Here is a 22,652-nt window from a genome sequence, read left to right as displayed (position 1 = left end):
ACCCAGGAGAGTCAGTAATAAAAATTATTTATACAGAAAATATTACAATTTTTAACTCAAAAGGAAAAGTTGGCCTACGCTTATACTGTATTCAGTATAACTTAAAAAGAACCGCATCACATAGCTTGGAAGTTCTCTTCTGCATTAAGTACCAAAAAGGTATAATAAGAATTATAGTCAGGTTAAAAGGCAACACTGCATAATATGTATATTTTTTAGATGTTACACCTAAGTATAACACTTTGAACAAATGTCTTAAAAAGCACTGATCATGTTATTTATTCAACACAGCTACCACCAATTTCACCCAGCAGTAGGTTGTTTCTTGCAGGACTATCATATTCCTGCTTTTAGTACTTAATACAAAGATTTTCTTCTACATCGCCCTCTACTGACACAAAGTACCAATTTAGAACAGACATCTAAGTGTTACATCTACCACAGGCCACTCTGATTGTGAAAGGCCTTATATGAAATCCATCTCCAAACAAATAAACATGATCTTGAAGAAACCTGTGGAGGCCACTTACAAAATTAATCAACTCACCATTGGTATCACTAAGAAAAAGAAAAACTAAGCAAACTAACTATGGGTAGAACAAATAAAAACCTCCAGTTCTAGAATTACCAGTACAACATCATAAGCCATTTGAATATCACTAAGAAAATTAACTTATTTCTTAAGAAGTAAAGAATAAACTACCAAGGGTATATAACTGAATATGTGGAAATAAAGTGACCATGGAAATATGGTAATAAGTGAAATACTTACTGCCAAAGCCTTAGACAATTTGGTTCTAAATTCATTCAGGATGATTGCCACAATGTCCTTAAGTGGTACATAAGCAAAGCCATCTTCCAAATACACTTTCCTTGCTCGGAACAAATCGAGAGCCTCAGCAAAAGGGATCTGAATTCAGAGTGAAACAGAGAAAATAAGCAGTATCTGTCATTTTGAAATCCTCTTACGTCTTCATATTTACTAAGTCTAAATAAAATTCTTCCTAGGAGAAATTTATTAATCCCAGCAGATCAAAAACAAAAAACAAAGAAAAATCAACCCTAAATAATTAGCATTAGGAAGAAGTGGCACTCCAAAAATGTATTCATTTTCAGAGTAGATGTTATGAAAAATAACAATAATCCAAATTAGAATGCTTTATTTTTATTTAACTCATGAATTTACAAATTATAACCCCCAGGATTTCAAACTCCCAACTCAAGCCCTCTAAGCACATTGCATTCTTCTCATATAATATACCCCACATTTTATTCTGCATTTAGTAAAATGCTAATGTGTATACAATGTGTTCAAGTGCTGAAAATTACCAGCAAGTAATACAAATTTCTTCATCTGTTTCCATTCTTTCTCTAGAGAAATATATTGCAAAAGCTATTCTCAACACTAAGAAATGAAAATAATAAGCATTCAGTTTTGTTATTAAGTATTTCTCAGTAAATATTTAAAAAAAAAATATTACTACTCAACATATACTTTTAAAGTCCTATGAACCACAGTAAAATTTCACAACATCAGCAGAATGTATTAGTAAACTGTGAAAATCATCCTTATTCTCCAATAGTTTTTCTCCTTTTTAAAAATGAGGTGAAAATTAAGTTAAAAAAAAGATCCCCAAATTGCTATTTGCCCAAGTTTTAGGGCAAAATAGGAAGAGTTAACTCTATATGCCTATCATTCTTCAATATATCCAATGACATCACTTAATAAACAGATCATGTGATTTTTTTAAATTAAAATTTATTGGGGTGACATTGGTTAGTACAATTATATAGGTTTTATGTGTAGAATTCTGTAATACATCATCTGTATATACATTGTGTGTTCACCACCCAGAGTCAGTTCTCCTTCCATCACCATATATTTGATCCCCTTTATCCTCTTCTACCACCCCTCTCCCCTCTTACCCTCTGGCGATTGTGTGACTTTTAACAGTCTTTTTTACTGATTTACAGATTCCTACAACTGAAGCAAGAATCTCCTGAAGGAGGTCATTACTTAGTTGAGAAAACAAGACGGACACACATGGAAAGTCAAACAGCTCTACAGGGCAGTACGTGTGTGACGCTGCACCAATCAGGTAATTCACACACAACATATTAGAGGAGGAGGTAAGAGTTTATTTCAACAATCCAGACAAGAGGAGGAGCTAGAAGGATAGAAACGGGCATTCTACTCCAAGCCGTGTTACTAGACTTATGATTTCAGTACATTTAATGAATGCTTCTAAACCTCAGCGGCCAGATCTATAAAACACGGGAAGGGGAGGAAGAGATGGCCTAAATGACCTTTCGGGGTCCTTTAGCTCTAATATTCCATGATTCGAGCTTATTAGGGTGGTCACAGTAAAAATAAAGATGCCCAAGCAGAAGCAAAAGATGATGTGACGGCAGAGTAATGGGAAATGCGTGGTGTGGGGAGAGAAACATTGATTCCTACACTCTGAGTTTGGAAGGCTGACTGAAGGATGGCCTCACTGGTAGAAACAGGAAAGCGGGAATAGGGAGCTAATGGGGAAGCAGGATTCTAAACTACTGGCACTCAACCATAATAATGAGTACAACTTTTCAAAGGAAATAGTGGTGCTACTGCTATCAAATTTTAAAATACACTTCAGCTCTCCTCTCTACCCCTCCTGAAACTATTCAGTGAATTCAAGCCAAGCAGGTATCTGTGCTAAGGGGTAGAGGGCAGCAGGTGTGCCCCAGTGCAAGATGCCGGCACCTAGGGAGGTTCAAGAAGATCTTGCCAGGAGGCAGCAAGTAGGCAGACAGTTGGCAGAGCCCCAGTGGAAAGAGACCGTGTCTACATGCAGAGACGGTCCAGGCCTGGTGTCAGAGCCCAGGAATGACAAGGAAGACTTGCGTGCAGGGCAGTGATCCAGACCATGTGTTGGTGCCAAGTGAGTGACAGGCATATCCTTGCAGGAGGTGGCCTAGCATGCAGTATAAAGGTCTAAGCACTGTGAGGGGAGAGAATGGCCGGCAATAGGGGGTGAGAGCCCAAGCAGGGTTAGAAGCATGTCTGTGTAGGAGGACAGCCCAACACAGAATGTTAGCACACTCTCAGTAGGGTGAAGAAGAAATCTGTGCAGGACAGAGAGAGGCTGTTGTGACAAGAGGCTAGACGAATGGCTTAATTAAATATGTATATAAAGCTCTATGTGATATATTTAACAAAACCTTGGAAATATTTCAAAAGTTTACATACCTTATACACTGACTCCAACTCCAACTTAGTCCCACCTAAACTGGGTGATGAAGCAGTAATGTCCCTTTCTCGGAGAGTCTTCTCTTCATCCTTTATCTAAAAGGAAACATTTTGTACCGTTTAAGAAACTAAAAGTCTTCTTTCAGTTTAAATAAAATACTTTCCTATTCTAGTGAAGACTGTGTGTCTCCATAATATTTTTTAAACCCTGATATTTCAAATCATTCCTAATATGATTATTAAATCATTATCATTAATGAAGCCAAAATATGGAAGAAAATGTAAATTCAATATACTTTCAAATTTCTACTTTACCGATTTCTGAGGACATATACCAAAAGAACAGCAGCAGAAACAGAAAATATCATAATATAAAAAAGAATACCCTAGTTTAAGGGTATTTACTACATGTTAATAAACCAATAACCAGAACAATCAACCTAAAATAAAAGTTAGTTGAAAATAATTTTCTATTTACAATCCAATGCTTACAACATACTTTCTTCATTTAAATGTACAAAAGAAAGCCATATAATAGGAAAAAATCTTTTAATTAAATTATTAATAAATGGTAACTCTTTAGGAAAGGTAGAAAACCAGGAAACAAAAAAGGGAATAATTGCCACTGTGTGACTGTGCTAATTAACCAAAATTGATAGGGTGATGTGTTACTTCACTTACAAATTCTTTTATCATTTATAAACATCCAAAACATTAAAAGTTACAAAACGAACAGTAATTTAATATCCTGACATTCTAATTAGTATGTTGATGTTCAGTAACTACACCAAGCTGATCAATGTAAAAACCAATCATCTGATTACTTTATTACTGTTTTAATAGCACAGCACATTTGGAATATACTAAAAATTACACAAAAAGGAAAGATTAATTACTTCTATACTCAAGTACATTTCTTCTCTTATACAAGAACACAAACCTCTTTTTTTTTTAAATGGTTAATTTATACAAGAGTTCTTAAAAGTCTCCTAAACAAATAAAAGCAGCAGTAATTCCCGAGCTGGGCATGACAGGACCAGATCCTTGTCAGACACGTTACAATCAGACTGGACACATCAGGTCCACATGCCATTCCATCCCACCCCATTCAACAGACATTCTTCAGCATCTTCCATTAGCCAGGTACAGCACCAACAGATAAGACAAGCAAAAGTAAGACACTAATTTATAAATTAACTATACGATTTAACCATAGAAAACTTTATAAACGAAGTTGACTCCACTAACAATTAAATCTGAAAGCAGCAGCCACTCATACAAGAGGAAAAAGTCTGGTTTCCAGCACACTACTGAGGACAGCAAAGCTCTGCGAGAGCCTGACTGTCCACCGGGCCTGGTGCTTATGAGTTACAGCTCAGCTGAATGAAAGGAAGCAATCATTATAGTGAAGGAGAAGCGACAAGGTGATCCTTTCCAGGAGCCTAATTTCAGAGCCTAGCTCACAGACTGTTTGCTCAAACAACCGCAGATAAACTGAATTGAAAGTCACCAATGGCACCGCTATGGCAGTGGCTATGGCTGACACTTACAGAACAGCAGTTCAGAGGGCAGTCAGGCAGCAGTTACAGCATTAAGATTTACTGAGAACGGCTTGGTGCCACCCCAAGACCAGAAACCTAGGCAGCCAAGTGGGGTACAGAAGATGGAAGTGAGTCACTCCCCATCAACCAATCTCAATCTCTCTCTCCCTCCCCCTCCCCTTACCCCCCTCCCCTACAAACACCCCAGTCTTGAAGTCTTGAACTGGTGAGCAGGACTCAAACAGTGGCCAGTTTATGGGCTGTGTCACTCCCAGGTTGATGTGGACTAGAAAAATGCCAGTAACATATAAAGTAACAATGAGTAAACAAAACATTATGCATTAAATGATGCTGAATAACTAAAAAGCATTATTAAGAAAAATGAATTTATTAAAAAACTAATATTTATTCCTGGGACCAAATGTAAAAATACTTTAAAAAAGACAATGGGTTAAATATAACAGTATCAAACCTCAGAGAAATAAGTGGCAGTGAAAAAATAGACTAGGGTTTTTTATATTATTCTATTCCAACCTGGAGGCTAAAAGCCTAGGAGACACCTGGAGTCAGATCGGAAACAACTTTACAGCAAAGTGCTCAGTGAATCTTTTGTACAATTCTTTCTATCAGTGCCTCTCATCCTTGCCTTCCTGCATCAGTGCCCAAAACATCGACCCTCTAGACACCAAGCATTGCTCTTACAGCTGTTCTCATTTAATTCAGCCCTGACCGCCATCTACCCACCTGACTCATTTGTATATTCCTTCTGCTGAACTCATTCCAAACATTTCCCACCATCAGTCACTAACCAATCCCCACCCACACAAGCTCAACCTCTTCTAAGTGCTCCTCTACCTCCATGCTGTCTCCCGAGAACACGACTCTAGCGTAAATTAGCATAAAAACATTCCCTCATTTTTCCCTCCATTCTGGGCAGCCCCTCCCCCTTACAGATAATTACTCTCCACTGTTCAATGCCTCAAATTCATCCAGCCCTCTGTCACCTCACTAAGGTGACTAACCATCCCAGTTTTCCCAGGACTTAGGAGTTTCTCAGGACAGGGACTTTCAGTGCTAAAACTGGGACAGACACAGTCCAAATCAAAACATCGTCAACATTGTAACATCCCCCACCTTGCCACTGTCCAAAGTGAATGTTCATCCACATGGATGATCCAGGGACTCGTCTCGTGGTCCCTGGCACACTCTGCCCACTCACGTGACTTCAGCAGCCCACTCCCACTGTCACAGCACAGTTCACAACCACCAGCCCCGCCCCAGACACACTCTCTCCAATCAGACCTCCTCACCCTTCCTGCTCACCACCCCTTTATCCCCACTACACAGGTTCTTTGGGTCTTTCAATGTCCCTTTTTAACCCAGGTCTTTGAACTCTTCCTGGTTTCAATTTCCATCCCCCAAAATACTTCACCCTCCAATTATAGGGACCTAAATACAGATACTATCGTGCACCATGACTTTTATCCCTATGACGTTACACATATTTCCCGTACCTGAAATGTCCTTCCATACCCTGTGTTTCTACTGGGAAAGGTCTTAGGTAGCTAACACATTATCTCTGCAAAGCTTCCCCAGATTTCCTCAGTAACATTTATTCCCTCTTTTATGTTTTAACTTGCAGTGGTCTAGCAGTGAAGCACTGAATGCATAGCTCCCTCACTCTAGTATGATCCTAATCACAGATAAAAGTGTTACACTTGCTTTTATACTCCCAGCTCTAATCACACTACCTGCTGAAATATTTACAAACAGGAACATACAAACTATGGAAGGTGATACTATTCAAACTGAAGAAAAATACAGAAAAAGAGAATAAAAAAAATAAATGTTCTGTATAATGTAACCCCAAAAGACTAAAAATGTATAAGGAGAGCATATAATAAAATATTTCATCAAATGATAGAAACAGATAATTCACAAGAGGTCATAAGAATTCATACCCACAAAAGGATGTTCAACTCTGATAGTAATTACAGACCAGTTAAGAGGTTACTGCAGAATAGCAACAAGCAGTAGGAAGGTAATCCTAGAATTAAGATACTATGGTAGAAATGGAAAAGTAAGATAAGCAGTTTTAAAAGACGGAAAGTAAACACCGAGAAATTAAAGATGACAGAATCACGCCTGGGTGAATGTAAGAATGGTGGGACCTTTAATAAAAATGGTTTTCCCTGACAGTTTCTCCAAACAAGCACATGGATACTTAAGCGAATTAAAGTAATAGTGCCCTTAAGACCCATCCTCTCCCCAGCAGCCGTTACAGAGGCTGCAAAGAATATGCTGTGCAGGGGGATATGGTTTGCAGCCTCTCCAGCAGCACACCCGCAGATGCAGGCTCTTAGGCTCCAGCCTGGGCCAGTAGGTAGTTTCTGATTTCTTGTTACTCAGCTCTATTACTACTTCCCACTGAAAACAATGAAAAACACTGGATAAACCATAAAAAAATATAATAGATTAATGTAAGAGCACCAAAAATTTGACAAGATAAGGGGAACTACCAGACCAAATTTTGAGGAAAACCTAAACTCAGGAGAACCAAAGCCACTTTTGCCCTTAGGGCATCAGAAACACCATCTGCTTGTACTTCATATCCTCAGCCTCACGTGGCAAGGTGGCAAAAAAAAGGATTAACATCTGTCAAATGTGAGATCCTTAAGGAGCCCCCCACACACATCAAATTGGGACCCCAAAGCATGACATCCCCAGGGGAAAGAATGAACTAGAAAGGACCCACCATCTCTCCCCCAATCACATGAGAATGAAAAGCAGGTTCTCTTGGCATTACACAATGCAGGAAATGAGAAAGGTAGGAAAAACAAAGTCTTTGGGAAGCTGTGGCCATCCCAGGCACATATCCACAGTGGGGATGGGACAAGGAGTCACAATCCTAAAAATGGTTTAAAAAGAGACCCTGGCTGGCAATATTCCAGGAAGACTGGCAGAGGCGACACAGTACTTCTTGGAGGAGAGCACATTCGTCCTGGAAACCCCCTAATAAAACTGTGAGGGCAATAATCAGTCAAAATAACCAGACACACAAAAAAGAGGCAGCACATGTGAACTAAGAACAACAGTAGAAATAGGCTGCACAGATTTTTAAGTCTTAGAATTATTAGATGCATTAAAAGGCAACCTACATCATTTAGAAAAAAAGAACAACAAATTTTAAAATATCAGTAAAGAACAAGAATCCATAAGAACTAACATAGCAGATTTTTAAAAGAACCAAATAGAACTTCTAGAAATTACAATAGCCAAAATTTAAAACCCAGTGGCAGTAGAATACAGAAATAAGAAATATGGAAATATGTAGTTCTGGAGAATTAATGTGTAATTCAGCAGAGAAAGAATAAAAAAGGAAAATGCAGATATGAGAATGAGATGTAAAGGACTAAGAATTTCTAAAACAAATTTCATTGGAATTTCAGACAGAAAGGAGAAAGAATAGGTAGAGGGAAGTTTAAAATCAATAATGACTGAGAATTTTTCATAATTAGTACAAGATACCAGTCTACAGATTTAAGAAGGCTAGTGAAACCCAAGCAGAACAAATAAAAACAATTCCACTCCTAGACAAACTGAGAATTTTTAAATCAAACGGAAGTGAATCAAACAGAATATCTTAAAAGGAGACAACAAGCAGAGTGTATTACCTTCAAAGAAGCTACAGTTAGACTATCAGCTGACTTCTCAATAGCAAAAGTTTCCAGAAATCAGTAGAATCATATATCTTCAATGTGCTAAAAGAAAGTACCAGCCAACCCAGAATTCCACATCCAGCAAAAATATCTTTCAATAAAGAATGTAATCTACTTTGTTTTTGTTTGGGTGAAAGGTGGTTTGTTTTAATACAAACAAAAGAAGTATAGTAATAAATTCTAAAAACTGTACTTTACTTCACAGTAATAAAGGTGAGAATAGCTGGACATTTATGGGAAGGTGAATATTTAATGTTTTCTTACACATCTCCTTTATACATACAATCACATGTTTTCTTTTATTATTAATTGGTTATTTACGTAACTGTGCTGTGGTTCTTCAATAGATAAGAAGACCCAAGGGTCGGGCACCATTTACCGGCTTCACTGGATCTCCTTCCTACACACTCAGCCACACTGTGCCCAGTTTGGGAAATATTTATTGACTGCTGAGACAGTCAAGAGTTCAAGACTGAATTCCTATGATCATAACTCATTTTCACCAAAATATACTTGGATTGTATTTTAATGGTTTAACATAGAACGTTAGATTAACAGTCCCTCTGATTTAACATTCTTAAACTTTATAATCAGTAAATATTTTGAAGCAAAACTTGAATGAATGGTAAGTGTGCTTCACAACTAAAGTAATCTGAAGTTCGTTCCCTCTTCCGCTATTTCCCTATGAACTAAGGTAATCAAGTCTTCGAAATTTGCAATTGTTTCTTTAATTCCAAACTATTTATTTCAAGCACCCAGTTAATTGGCAGAATGCCTATTTCTTCACACAGCTTTTTTCTATTATGGAGCTTCAAATTTTCTACTTTATGACATCTCCCTTATGTTATCTTCTGCACCTTTTTGGTGCACAATTACAGGCCTTCCAAATGCAATCTTTCTTAAGGCTCCAACTGGCAAATGTCTTCCAAAATAAATAAATAAATAAAAGAATTTGCCCTCCCCACTTTACAATGTAGCCCAGCAGAAAACTGCTCCACTTTACTTAGTTCTATGTTTTTAAACTATGTGGCAATTTGGACATTTTCAAAATCATTAGAAGAGAAGCTGCTAAACCCTGACTCATGAAAGATCTGATGAAGGCTGAAATTTTCCAAGTTAAGTAAATTTTCCAGTATATTACTATTGTTAGTAGTATGTTAATACCAATAAAAATATGGCTTTACTTAGCTAGGGAGAAAAGGATGAAACTTGCTTAGAGTCAATATGGACCAATGGTAAAGCCATGTTTATTCAAGCAAGTGGAGAATGAAATAAAAGAGTAGGGGAAAATAAGTTCAGAAAAACAAATTGATTTGTTATATTTTCTATTATAGGCCATGAGAAATTACATCTTTGGAACTTAAGTTTTTTAATGTCAGGTTGATTAAATTTATATATTTATATCATATATTTCAAATTCAAGCAGTTAATAGGATACAAGCTATTTTTTGTACCTGGGGTGAAGGGAAACGAGGTATTATTCTACGAGTTGCTCAAATACATATATTGGTAACTGAAAGTATTAGAAATCATTTTTATGACAAGGGTATCCTATTTGTTGATCCAATTCAACATTTTTAATTCCTCAAAAAATTATTCAAGCATTTGAGGTTGCCGTTGGCACAACATTCCACCCGTCAGCGTATCTCTGCTGCCTCCTTTCTGCCTTATCTTTTAAGATCCAGTTCAAATACTGTTAGCTCAAGATTAGTATTTGAATTAGTATTAGTGTTAATATTAGTATTTGCCTAGATTAATCCAACCCACAGCAACATTCTCTTTACTTTTCTGAAACTCTTATTGACTGTATCAAACATTCTTACATGTGATTATTTTACCTCGTTCTCTGTTTCATGAAAACAGCCTCTTTCCTGCTCTCCCAACTGTAAACATGTTAATGTAAAATCCTCTATAACATACAACACAATGCTGAATATCCACAAAGCATTTCTCAAATACTGGCTATAAAGTCATATCAAGGACAACAGTGGCTCCAGAATTTCTGTCAGGTGGGCTTAGGAGTAGAGTTCTATTAGCTAGGGACTTAAAGATACATTTGCACAGCAAGCACATTCTTTATAAACTGGATGGTCATGTGGGGTACCTTGGTAGGAAAGGGGCCGGTAGAAAGTTCCTCCAAGCCACTTCCTGATGCCCACAAGGACTTAGACAAGAGTCCCCACCGTCTCATACATGCATCCTACATCAAAGAGGGAGAAAGGCGCTATTCACCCATTTATCTTACTTCAGAGTCCACCAACAGCTTCTTGCCCTTGGTTATACCCCTATTAGTGATTCATCTGCACTCACGATATGGATTCAATACAGGAAGAAGCCATGCTGCGGCTCAGACAGGTTGGTTTTATTCAGGGATATCCGGTTCTCATCGCTACAGTAGGACAGGAAGCAGCAGTACCTGCAATGCCCAGGGACCTCCCTGCCCTGCCCCATCAGCTCACAGCCCTCCTTCTACGCCTCTACATCAGACATGTGAGATAGGAGCTCCTTTCAGCCTTGAGGAACCTACAACATTAATATGACCCTCCCTGTAACAGCCATCACATTCTTGTAACACCGTAAACGTGGATTTTACCCACATTGTGATATAATAGCTTCTCTTTCCAAAGCCTGAACTCTTACCACACCTAAATTGGCCATTTTAATTCTATGTCCTCAAAATTGCCAAGAGAGAGAAAACACCGAATTCATATATTCTAGATCCTTTATATTGTTTTCTGTAATGATCTTGACGTTGATCTGTTACTCAAAATATTAGTCACTTGGATCCTTGTCTATATTTTCCTTGCTACTGCTAGTTTTAAGTCACAAGAAAAAGGCGAAGTTTTCATTTCTGTTCTGTAGAAACAATTAAGAACAGCCTTGGGAAACTTTTAAGAGAATTTTATGCTGCATCTTGTTCACTTTGTTTATTACCTCCGGTAAGATCACCACAATCCAAAAGTGAAATAGCTTAAGGAATCCAGAAAGCTAAGCAGCAAATGCAAACACCTGTGTATGTGTTTGCATTCATCCTTGGTTCTCCTATTCCTTAAGCAAAATGTTATAGTAACAGCAAATGTGTCTGCCAACACAAAAGGGTTTTATTAGGCCTCAATTGTCCTGTTTCCCTGGTCTTATGAAATAGCTTTTTAATTTAGTTTCAGTTTTTCAATAAGAAACAATTTCAATAGATTTTCCATATGAATTAAAATCTTCCCCTTACCTACCATAATCTAAACTCCGTATATTGAGAGCTAATACAAAGCATTAAATGCTAAATACAAAAAAGAAAGTAAAAATCTACAGCCATTTCAAAAGGTCACACAAAAATCAAGAAGCCTGTATGGTACGATGTCTTGAGTAACTTACGTTTGCTTTTATTCATATATTTATACCCCTTTCTATTTAAGAAAGTACCTTAAATCTCCCATAGCACCCATACTGTGCCCTAAACATATCTCGTAGTTCACCATCTCTTAGATAAATTGAATTTAGTAAGCAGAAAGGATTATCCACAATCTATGCTATAAAATAAACTCATTAATTCAGGCTATTTTAAATTTCAGCAAACTCAGAAGGTAAGAGCACTGTATAAGAAAATCAACTACCTTATAACTTATTACCTCACTTCCCAGGGTGCTGAAACATAACAAGGTATCTTTGGAAGTAAAGAAGACCCAAAGGATCCTCAGACTGCTGGCAGATCTCAGAGATGTGGCAAGCATCTCTCCTTCAAAATTAAAAAGCCATAAGCTTCTCAGCTAACTCTTTTCAAGCAGCTTCACCAATCAAATTTCTGAAAGGTAGAAAGCTTTTATTAACAGTTTGCCCATTTCTGCTCCTCCTGAGTAATCTGACCTCCCTCAGAGTTAGCTTCTCTACTCACCTGATTATCAGGATTTCATTTACTGTTAACCATAGTTTTGAGTTGTATTTTAACTACATTTCATAAAGTTGTTCTAAATTATGGTAGGGTTGTTTGCGGGTGTCTGGGGTACACTGTTTTGTTGTGTTTTCAGCTCACACTAAATAACCCATAAGCTCTAACTGAGCTATAGATTCCAATCATCTATTACTGCATAACAAATTACCCCCAAAACATGGCAGCTTAAAACCACCACCATTTTGTTCTATCTCCCAATTTTGTTGGTCAGAAATTCAGAAAGGATGCAACTGGTAATTCTTCCACTCCATGTCGTCACTAGGGGTACTGAGCTGATGAACAGATTGATGTGAAGAGTCCACGACAGCGTCACTCACAAGGTATCTGGCACCTTGGTGGGGATGGCTGAGAGGCTGGGCTCCCCTGGGACTGCTGGGGAGTAACAAGGTGTGGCCCCTCCAGCATGGCAGTTGCTCATTTATACCAGGTTTCAGAACAGATCTCTCCAGCAAGTCTCAGCAAGTCTAGTTAGACTTCTTACATGGCCCCTCAGGACTCCCAAAGTACATGTGCCAGATTCAGGAAGAGGAAGCAGCCAGTTGCTTAAGGTCTGCACCAAGAAACTGGTACAGTGTCACTTCCGCCATATTCTATTGGTCAACGTAGTAACAAAACCCACAGCACTCTATTTCCCTCTATCATATTATAGTAACTTGTTTTTAATCTTCTGGGAGCTAAAAAATAACCGAATTTTAAAACAACTTCTCCTTTTACCCTTTGAATTAAAATGTCAATAGTGTTTACGATCAGGGATAGTCCAGATGTCAGTCTAGCACTTATCTGTACATTATTTATGCATATCCCTAACCCCTCACACTACATAAAAAGCAAGAGTTGGACTAAAATCTGTGCTTACTCATTTCAATAAAACTCTGGTATTTCAAATTCTATTAGCTTATCTTATACAACTAAAGTTCTTATGATTTTTTACTGTACCTGTATTTTTCTTTCCTTTTTTTTTATCAGTTAAAATTTAGGGGTGACAATGGTTAGTAAAGTTACTAGGGTTCAAGTGTACAATTCTGTAATACATCATCTATATATCACATGTGTATTCACTACCCAGTCAGTTCTTCTTCCATCACCATATATTTTACCCCCTTTACCCTCATCTACCAGGCTCCTCCCCCCTTACCCTCTGGTAACCACTAAACTATTGTGTGTGTCTATGAGTTTTTGTTTCTTTGTTTGCTTTGTTCCTTTATTGTTTTCAGTTATATATACCACATATCAGTGAAATCATAGGGTTCTCTACTTTTTCTGTCTGACTTATTTCACTTCACATAATAATCTCAAGATCCATCCAAGTTGTTGCAAATGGCATTATTTCATCTTTTCTTATGGCAGAATAGTATTCCATTGTGTGTATATACCACAACTTATTTATCTGTTCATCTATTGAAGGACACTTTGGTTCTTTCCATGTCTTGGCCATCGTAAATAAAGCTGCAATGAACATTGGAGTACATACATCTTTACAGATAAATGTTTTCAAACTTTTTGGATAGATACCCAGGAGAAGGATTTCTGGGTCATATGGTAATTCTAAATTTTTTGAGGAACCTCCACGCTGCCTTCCATAGCGGCTGCACCAATCTGCATTCCCAACAGTGTATGAGGGATCCTTTTTCTCCACAGCCTCTCCAACACTTGTTCCTATTTGTCTTCTTGATGATAGCCATTCTAACTGGGGTGAGATGGTATCTCGTTGTGGTTTTCATTTGCATTTCTCTGATGAGTAGTGATGTTGAGCATTTTTTCATATGTCTATTAGCCATTTGTATGCCTTCTTTGGAGAAATGTCTATTCAGGTCCTCTACCCATTTTTAAATTATATTGTTTGTTTTTTTTGTTGTTGAGTTGTACCTATATTTCTAGCTATCATTTTTGAATGACTCAAAGGGATATTAGGAAAAGAATCCAATGTTCTCCATATACACCAACTTTTGCAAATTTCATGCAAACTCTAGAATGGCAACAAACAATAATAACAGTTAATATTTATTCTGTGCTTACTATCTGCGAAGCACTGTTCTAAGTATTTTACATGTATTAATTCCCTGAAGCCTCCCAATCTTATGAGGTAGTACCATTATATTTTCTATTTTGCAGGTAAGGAAACCAAATTGGAGAAAAAAAGCTAGTACATGGAAGGCCAGTATTCAGCCCCAGGTGGTATGGCACCAGAGCCTGTACTCTTCCCTCTCAGGCCATATGACTTCCAGATTATCCCCACTGCTACAGCTTGCTACCTCATCCTATACTACCCTTGATCTTGGTGCAGGTCAAAGCACGATTCATAGGTCTCTACCTCAGATCTCCTACCCTAACACCCTAGGACTCCAATGCAAAACATCAAACATTTTCTGTTACTGGGCCATTTTACCTGACTCGTAATAGGGTAATGGAGTTTCCGCCTTGGTTTCCCTAGTCTTATCCCTAAATCAGCCACAGACACTTAAAAGTTTTCGGTCTTGGCTGTCCCTGAGAAAAAGACAACCTGGGAAGAATACAAAGGCTGGGGAATGTGGATCCAAATTTTTGCTCAGTTACTGAACAAAGATGCTCCCCCTGCTTCCTGGCATTAATACTGACCCATAACTGTTGACTGTTTTCCTGTCACATCTCAAGTTTGTTAAGAGGAAGATTCGGTCACCTGTGCGAAGAATCTGGCATACTTGTCTGTGATACACTTGTCTGTTTCCATGCCTGGTTTGAATGCACCTGCACATGACTCAGCTCCCTTGTGCTGTCTGATTCACAGCAGGATGAAAAAAAAGGGCCAGGAAAAAAAATCAGAGACCCAAAGAACCAACAAAGTTACAACTAAAGAATCTAACGAGCTCAGTAAAAAAGCCCAACAAAGTTCAATTCTTACACTTTGGGAATACTGAAATTCATAATGCCACTGTATGAACTAAGTCTTTGCTGCACAGCACTGTGTTATTCTGCCCTATAGTACGCTGGAAGTCTACAGACAACTACTGGTATTTGTTATTCCTTAAGTTTCATTCCTTAAGTTTCATAATTAGTTTGACAAGTTAATTTTAAATAAGGAAAGCCATCTTTGAAAGGTCCATTTAGACTTGTGCTAATAATCAGCATCTGCCTCTAATCAAACTGAAATGATTAGCAAATTAAACCCTTTAATTAGCATTTTGCATAATGTAGGCAAATTATGCTTCTTAGGTTTAAAAAGGTGAAACGGCGAATTTATGTGTTAGATATTCCTTTAAATCTTTATTAATTAAATAATTTTACCACATATACAGGAAAAATAAAGAAATATACATTAAGTTCAACTTAGTTTGCTAACACCTAGTACATCACACTATTTAGGCTAATTCTGTCATTCAAGGCAAATTAACATAATACTCAGAAGAGAAAAAAAACATTTTTTTCAATTTTCTCCATTAAGTCTGCAAGAGGTCAACTTTACCCAAACTATATTCAAATAGCATTTTTTAAAAAGGAAGGAAGGAAGGAAGGCAGTTCGAAGGACGGAAAGAAGGAAGGAAGTTCCAAGGAAGGAAAGGGAAGGTGGGGAGAGAAGGAGGGAGGAACTTCTTTGCTCTTCTGCCATTCAACACTGCAGAAGCCAAGGTTAATTTCACCAGACATTCAATTATACAGTTTTAAAGAAAAGCACTCATAAAAAGGTAAGTAACCTATTAATATTCTGTGTTAGACAAAGAGAAATCAGAGGACAATAAAGTAACAACACTGCCATCACAAGACAAGCAAACCCATTATTTTTACCTACAGAAACTACCCTCTCTAAAACACAGTGACACTTTTTTTTTCAGTATTTCCTCTCTTAACTGACTCACAACACAAAAATAAGCAATTCTGAGATTTAATAAATAAAGTCAAGTAGTAACAAGATCTTAAGGGATGGTGGAGGAAGCATACAGTATAGTATCATTTCTAACATATATGGAAACGCAACTTCCGATGAAGATATACATGGTCTTGGAGTTAGCCCCTGTGTTCTAGAATTAATCCTCTCACAAAGAAAAGAAGCAGCGAAATTCAAAAGTAGACTTTTCTCATGACTACAGATAGCAATCAACTAAAATCTTCAAATAAGGGCCGGCCTGGTGGCTCCAGTAGTCGGAGCATCATGCTCCTAACAGCCGAAGTCACTGGTTGGATTCCCACATGGGCCAGTGAGCTGCGCCCTCTACAGCTAAGATTGTGAACTACAGCTCTCCCTGGAGTATGGCTGCTGTGAGCAGCTGGAGCCTGCTGGAGGCTGCTGTGTGCTGCCCAGTGCTGCCGTGAGCGGTGGACCAATGACTGGCAACTGAATGCCTCAGCTAGGGGGAGCACAAGACTCATAATACCAGCATGGGCCAGGGAGCTGTGTCCTACACAACTAGACTGAGAAACAACGGCTTGAACCGGAGTAGTTAGGCGAAGAAGGGGGGAGGGGGAAAGGATATAGAATAAACTAAATGAAAACTGAGACAGAATAAAGAAAAAGCTATCCTTTCCAAATGCAAATTCCAGTCTATCTGTATGCAGATCCCAGTGCACATTTCGGAACAACCTGTATCTAGAGAACCAAACAATAGCTCTGATGTTCACTAATCAACCAAACAGTTCCAAAATTGTTTCTTTAAGGATTTACTCAAGTGGCAATATTTTTAATGTAATTTACAGTGCTTTGCATCTACAGGTACTGAGAAACTATCAGTCAGTTCAATGACTGGAAAAAAATGAAGTCTACATTCCAAAGGCTGCTTTTTTCAGGCATTTCTTAGTGGGTCTCAATTAGACAAGGAATCAACAGCCTAATTTTGAGCAACTACAGCTCTGAAGTGATATGACATATACCCAACTGAAAATACTAATTTCTCTTAACCCTTAAAATATCAAGAGAACAATTAAAAAGCAAGTGTAAAAAATTTAAACTCTAGGTGTATAAGCATCTAACACATTTAGTCTTTTTCATTTACTATTTAATAAACCCCTCTAACCCTTTAGTATTTTAAAGGAGAAGAAACATATAGACAACTGCAAAGCATGAACTTCGTTTCACTATTTTTTTCCCTTCTACACTAAATGTACTGTTGGACGTTAAAGTATAGTGCTTTGGCTCCCCCACATGACACTTCTACAGCATAATAATCCTGTCACAGAGAAAAGAAACAGATGCCAAATCTGGCTACAACTGAGTTCCTTGTAGCCCACGTTAATCGGAAGAAATGTGTCAAGTACTAGGTTCAGTTTCAGTATCATCATCCCTCATTTACCCCACTCTCTACCTAATCAAAGAAAAATATTATACATTCAACTAAGAGTTTATCTATAAGTCAAAAGGTGAAGGAATTATACAATTAAGGAACAAATGAGAAAACTGAAACTACTGTATCCAAGTTTGCATCACAAAGGAATTAATAGTCAAGAAAAGTGAGAGCTTTCTATAAAAATACCTTAAAGTGAATTAAGTAATTATGACAAAAATTAGTTCCAGGATTACAACTCACCAGACCTTCAAAAACCAAAAAGTTCTAATTTGAGAAGTAAAAATATTACTGCTAATAAGATCACTTGTTTAATTTTAAATACTATTCAACACAACTTCTAAAGTTAGAAGTATCATTCAGTTGTTTTATATGCACAGTGCTTAATAAATAATAATACAGCTAACCTTCAGTGTTTACTACATGTCAAGCCCTATACCATTTACATAGATCATTTCATTCAGTTTCACAACAATCCTAAGAGGGATATATTATTATATGATGGTCTCTATTTTATGGTAGAAGAAAATGAGGCATTCAAAGGTTAGGTAACCTACCCAGGGTCATTAAAAAAAACAGTATGACATTAATTTTCCCAGGTCTTCTCACTCATACTCTCTCCCTTAGCAATCTTCCACTACATCAAAAACTACTGTTACGTGGTATTTTGATTATATATTTCCAACCATGACTTCTTGAACACAGCCTAACATTTTGAATTGGTCACTGCCTATCTCCATTGGCCCACCAGCAATTGACTCACAAGCAATACTTTCACAATCAAATGTACTATCCTATCCCCGAAACATACTCCTATTCTTTGTCTCTACCATCACTAACATTACACTAGTCTAGTACTCTGTATATCAAATAACTTGGAGTCAGCCTCACTTCACATTCTGTTAGTCATCAAATCTTCAGGCTACTTCTGAAATGTCTACCCTATCTGCCCACTTCTTTGCATTGCCACAGTCACTTCTATAGGTAGTTCAGACCCTCATGCAGTCCCTTCGTTTGGTCAGTCATTCACTCAACAAATTCCCCTCATTTAACATTAACACAGAAATTGACAATATCTTTAACAGAACTCTGCCATAAGTATCCATATTCTACTACTTGACAATCCTTTTTTAAAAAAAACTTTTAATCATAATTATACAATAATAGACATTACAAAAATAGTACAGACAGGTCCCATGTACCCTTTAGCCCGTGTCCCTCAATGGTGCATCTTACATAACTATAGTACAATATTTAAACCAGGACAGGTGACGTTGGTACAATGCGTATATAGCTCCATGTCATTTCATCACATCTGTAGATTTGTGAAATGACCACAATTGAGAGTAATTATTTCTACCCTGAGGGTCTGAGTGAGAGCTAATTAATCCCATTAAGACTTTAATAGACTCATGCTCATGTTCAGTTAGTAGGCAAGTTCACCAGAAGATACAGGAAGTGGTACCCAATATTACCTGGCAGTCTTAAATCTCAATTTGGGTCTCAACTCTCCACTTCCTTATTCACTCCGCTACAGCAGTTATCGTCCTCGTACTAGATTATAACATATCAGTCCACACCTCAAAAACCTTCAACAATTCCCTCCTTCCCTTATCCTATCTGGCCAGCCTCATTTTCTACTTTTCCCCATAATTTAACGACAAACTTCCTTATCATAAAAATATACAACCCAAACCAAGATTAATGTGGGAAACAGTACATGAGTATATTTCCTTGAAATAAAAAAGGGAAAGAAAGAGTTAAAATAATGTTAAATGAACAGAGCATATATATGACAGCTAGGAGACCCCCAGAGGGGTAGGGGTTATGCTATGTTTAGGAAAAATGACATGATGACACTATGTCTGTGTTCAAGCTGGAAACGGGGAGAAAGAACGACACTGCATTAAGGAAGGGCCATCTGCTGTTGTTGGGGGGGCGGAGGGGGCAGCCCTCTGTCACCATCCTGTCCTCAGAACACAGATCCAGCAGCCACTTAGCTTCCACAAAGAGGCGGGGGAAAGACCTCCCTCTCACCTGCCCATCCCATCCCAAACCGTCCCTCAGGTTAACCTTCAGGACCTGCAGACTGACAAGCTAACTAAATTTCAGAGGTCCCTAAGTCCAAAGGCAAAGTTCTCTCAACAGTTTATGATGCCTGGAATTCCTCTACGGCATTCTTCACTCATCATCACCACCATCATCACGAATTGAAATGTAAATAAATATTGAAAAAAATTAGAATTCTTTTTATCATTAACATTCCTCAAAACTGCTATTTTAAGTCATAATCATAAATATGTACTGTCTAGGAATTATTTCCATACAAAGGTGATCTGAAGAGCAGAAACCTCCCTATATGGACAGCACAACCCAGAGGAGAAGGAGCCTTCACTATGCTCTATGTTCTATGAAGACAGCCCCAAGGGGAACAGAAAGGACTGAAGGTCCCACCCCAGGCGTATCAAAGGATCCGTGTGAGCAGATAGTCGTCTTGATTCTCTGCGTCTGAGAAGTCTGCGTGCCCTGTTCCACTGGGATATTGGGAAGCTCTGCGTTCACAACATATGAAGAGCTTTGAACCCTGTTTATGAAGGGGACTACAAAGAAGTATTATTGTGATGCTGCTTTTGGCTGTTTCCTTTATCTGCTATGCTCACATGTTGTTGTGGGTACTGGAAGTACACAATATTGAGGGTTTAAGATTAGACAAAAAAAAAAGGAAGACATGCAGATATAACTTTATCACAATGTACATTAGTATGAGTGAGGTAAACAATAGGTTTTTAAAAAGAGGATAATTCCATAAATAAAATATAAAATAAAAATAAAAGCAAAGTTATTTAAAACAAAATAACGTATGTATGATCAGGCACCGTGAATCAAATGATGTGATCAAGTAGATACTGTACCCATTCCTAGAAACTCTGTGAATGCAACAACTACCAATGCAGCCTGGTATAGTGTGTGTGTGTGTGTGTGTGTGTGTGTGTGTGTGTGTGTGTGTGTGTGTATTTTGGCGCCTCAAATACCACATCAGTGAAGTATTTTCCCAAAAAGGTAAACAGAAACATTAGGAACAAAACAAAGTATAGTCTTCCATCAATTCACACAGCAGTTGCATTTCACAAAAAATCAGGGTATATAAAACCATGGGAGGAGCGGACATTTTGTGTTTATTTATAAAATTGTTTGGTTCTAGATTCAGATCATTAGAAAACAGTTTGTTTTTTGTTTTTTTTGGTCCACATAAATGTAAACAGGAACATTAAAAAAATCAAGCAGGACATGGGAAAGATCATTGTACGGAACTATCCAGTGCACGGCAGGCGTTCCAGAATCTCCATCTCCTATCTACTAAGTGCCTGTAGCACCCACAAATCATTGTTACAACCATCAAAAATACCAGAGCTGTCCAGAATATCTAGTAAGGCAATATAGCACCCCCGAGTCCAGAACTCTTTGTCTGAACCAAGAAGCTGTCCTCCTAAAAGGGAAACAACCAGTGGATGTCCACAACTCTTCCTTTCCTCACCTGTTAAATTATTCCTATTTCAAGCATGAATCTACTCTTGGATTTTGGTTTACACTGATCTTGGAATATTACATGAGTCTACTGTTGAAATGAAACTAAAATATACGAGGTCAGACAATTAAGTTCCCAAACTCATCCTAGAAAAAGTGCTACACACCTCATTGCTGAATATCACTATGGTCACCTTTGGAGTACTCCCCTTGGGAATCTATGCACTGACGCCAGCACCTAGTCCTCCCTTCAAAGCAATTTTGGAACTCTTTTTCTGGAATGGCCATCAGAGCTGTCATTGTATTACCCTTGATGTCCTGAATGTCATCAAAATGTCTTCCTTTTAATATTTCCTTTATCTTTGGGTAAAGAAAGAAATCATGGGGGAGCCAGGTCAGGTGAGTAGGGAGGTTGTTCCAATAGTTATCTGTTTACTGGCTAAAAACTCCCTCACCGACAGGGCCAAGTGAGCTGGTGCACTGTAGTAATACAAGAGCCATGAATTGTTGGCGAAAAGTTCAAGTCATCTAGCATTTTCACGCAGCCTTTTCAGCACTTCCAAATAGTAAACTTGGTTACTTGTTTGTCCAATTGGTACAAATTCATAATGAATAATCTCTCTGACATCAAAAAGAGGTTAGCAACATCGTACAACAAGTTTGGGAACTTAATTGTGAGACTTCATACAATGTGATCAAAGAAATGTTTTTTAAAAAGGTACCAGAGAAGAAAAGCAACAAAGGGTATAGAAAAGCCATAAGCTAGATAATGAGCCCCTCAACAACAAAATTGTGTGAATAGAATGTTTTTCTTAGAGGCAGCACACATATTATATTGGGGAAACTACTAACAGTATATTTAATATGCTTGGTTTCCATTTCTGCCAAGAACCATCAGCTAAAATAAAACATCTTAGTAAAATTACAGTAATGTTTTAATTTCCTACATTAACGTAAATCTCTAATCTCACATTTGTGTTTGTATATTCCTTTTGATGGGTCCTGACACCTAAAATATCAGCATCTTTTCCACTTCATTTCATTACTAGTTAAGGTCTAGCTGGGAAGAAATCTGCTCGTACATTTGGTAACATGCTCTGTCATTTACTCATACACATTTCAAAAAATCTAGAGGACTGATTTTTGGGTTCCAGTTCTAGCACTTAACTCTGGGGAGGTTACTTAACCCCTTAGAGCTGCAGTTTCATCATAGAGCTGTTGTGAGGATTAAATTATATAATCTACATAAAGCATTAAGCTTAGTGTGTGGCACTCAGTAAACAGACAACAAATGTCAGCTACTTCTGTCTCCTTACATCACTGGATAGACGAAAACCTTAGTAAATCCACTGCTCAGTGTTATTCAGTGTTCAATAAGTACTCCTTCCTTAGGCAACAAGAACCTCCCCCCACCACCCCCCCATGCAAGTTCCCAAATAGCCCTCT

General features: G+C 37.8%; 1 protein-coding gene across 1 annotated transcript in view; it reads right to left on the bottom strand.

Moving 5' to 3' along the window:
* PRIM2 (DNA primase subunit 2) overlaps positions 1–22,652 on the bottom strand; it is a 191,365-nt gene that overhangs the window by 150,837 nt on the left and 17,876 nt on the right. Inside the window, exons 6-7 of the mRNA XM_033102426.1 lie at positions 3,230–3,325; positions 773–910 (exon numbers count right to left, since the gene is read on the bottom strand). Coding sequence (XP_032958317.1) covers positions 773–910; positions 3,230–3,325 — 234 coding nt within the window. The remainder of the gene's footprint in view (positions 1–772; positions 911–3,229; positions 3,326–22,652) is intronic.

Source organism: Rhinolophus ferrumequinum, chromosome 3 (genome assembly GCF_004115265.2).
Source record: "Rhinolophus ferrumequinum isolate MPI-CBG mRhiFer1 chromosome 3, mRhiFer1_v1.p, whole genome shotgun sequence".
Classification (NCBI taxonomy): Eukaryota; Metazoa; Chordata; class Mammalia; order Chiroptera; family Rhinolophidae; genus Rhinolophus; species Rhinolophus ferrumequinum.
Note: the sequence above shows the minus strand (reverse complement) of the source record. Positions and strands in the feature narration are given on the sequence as shown.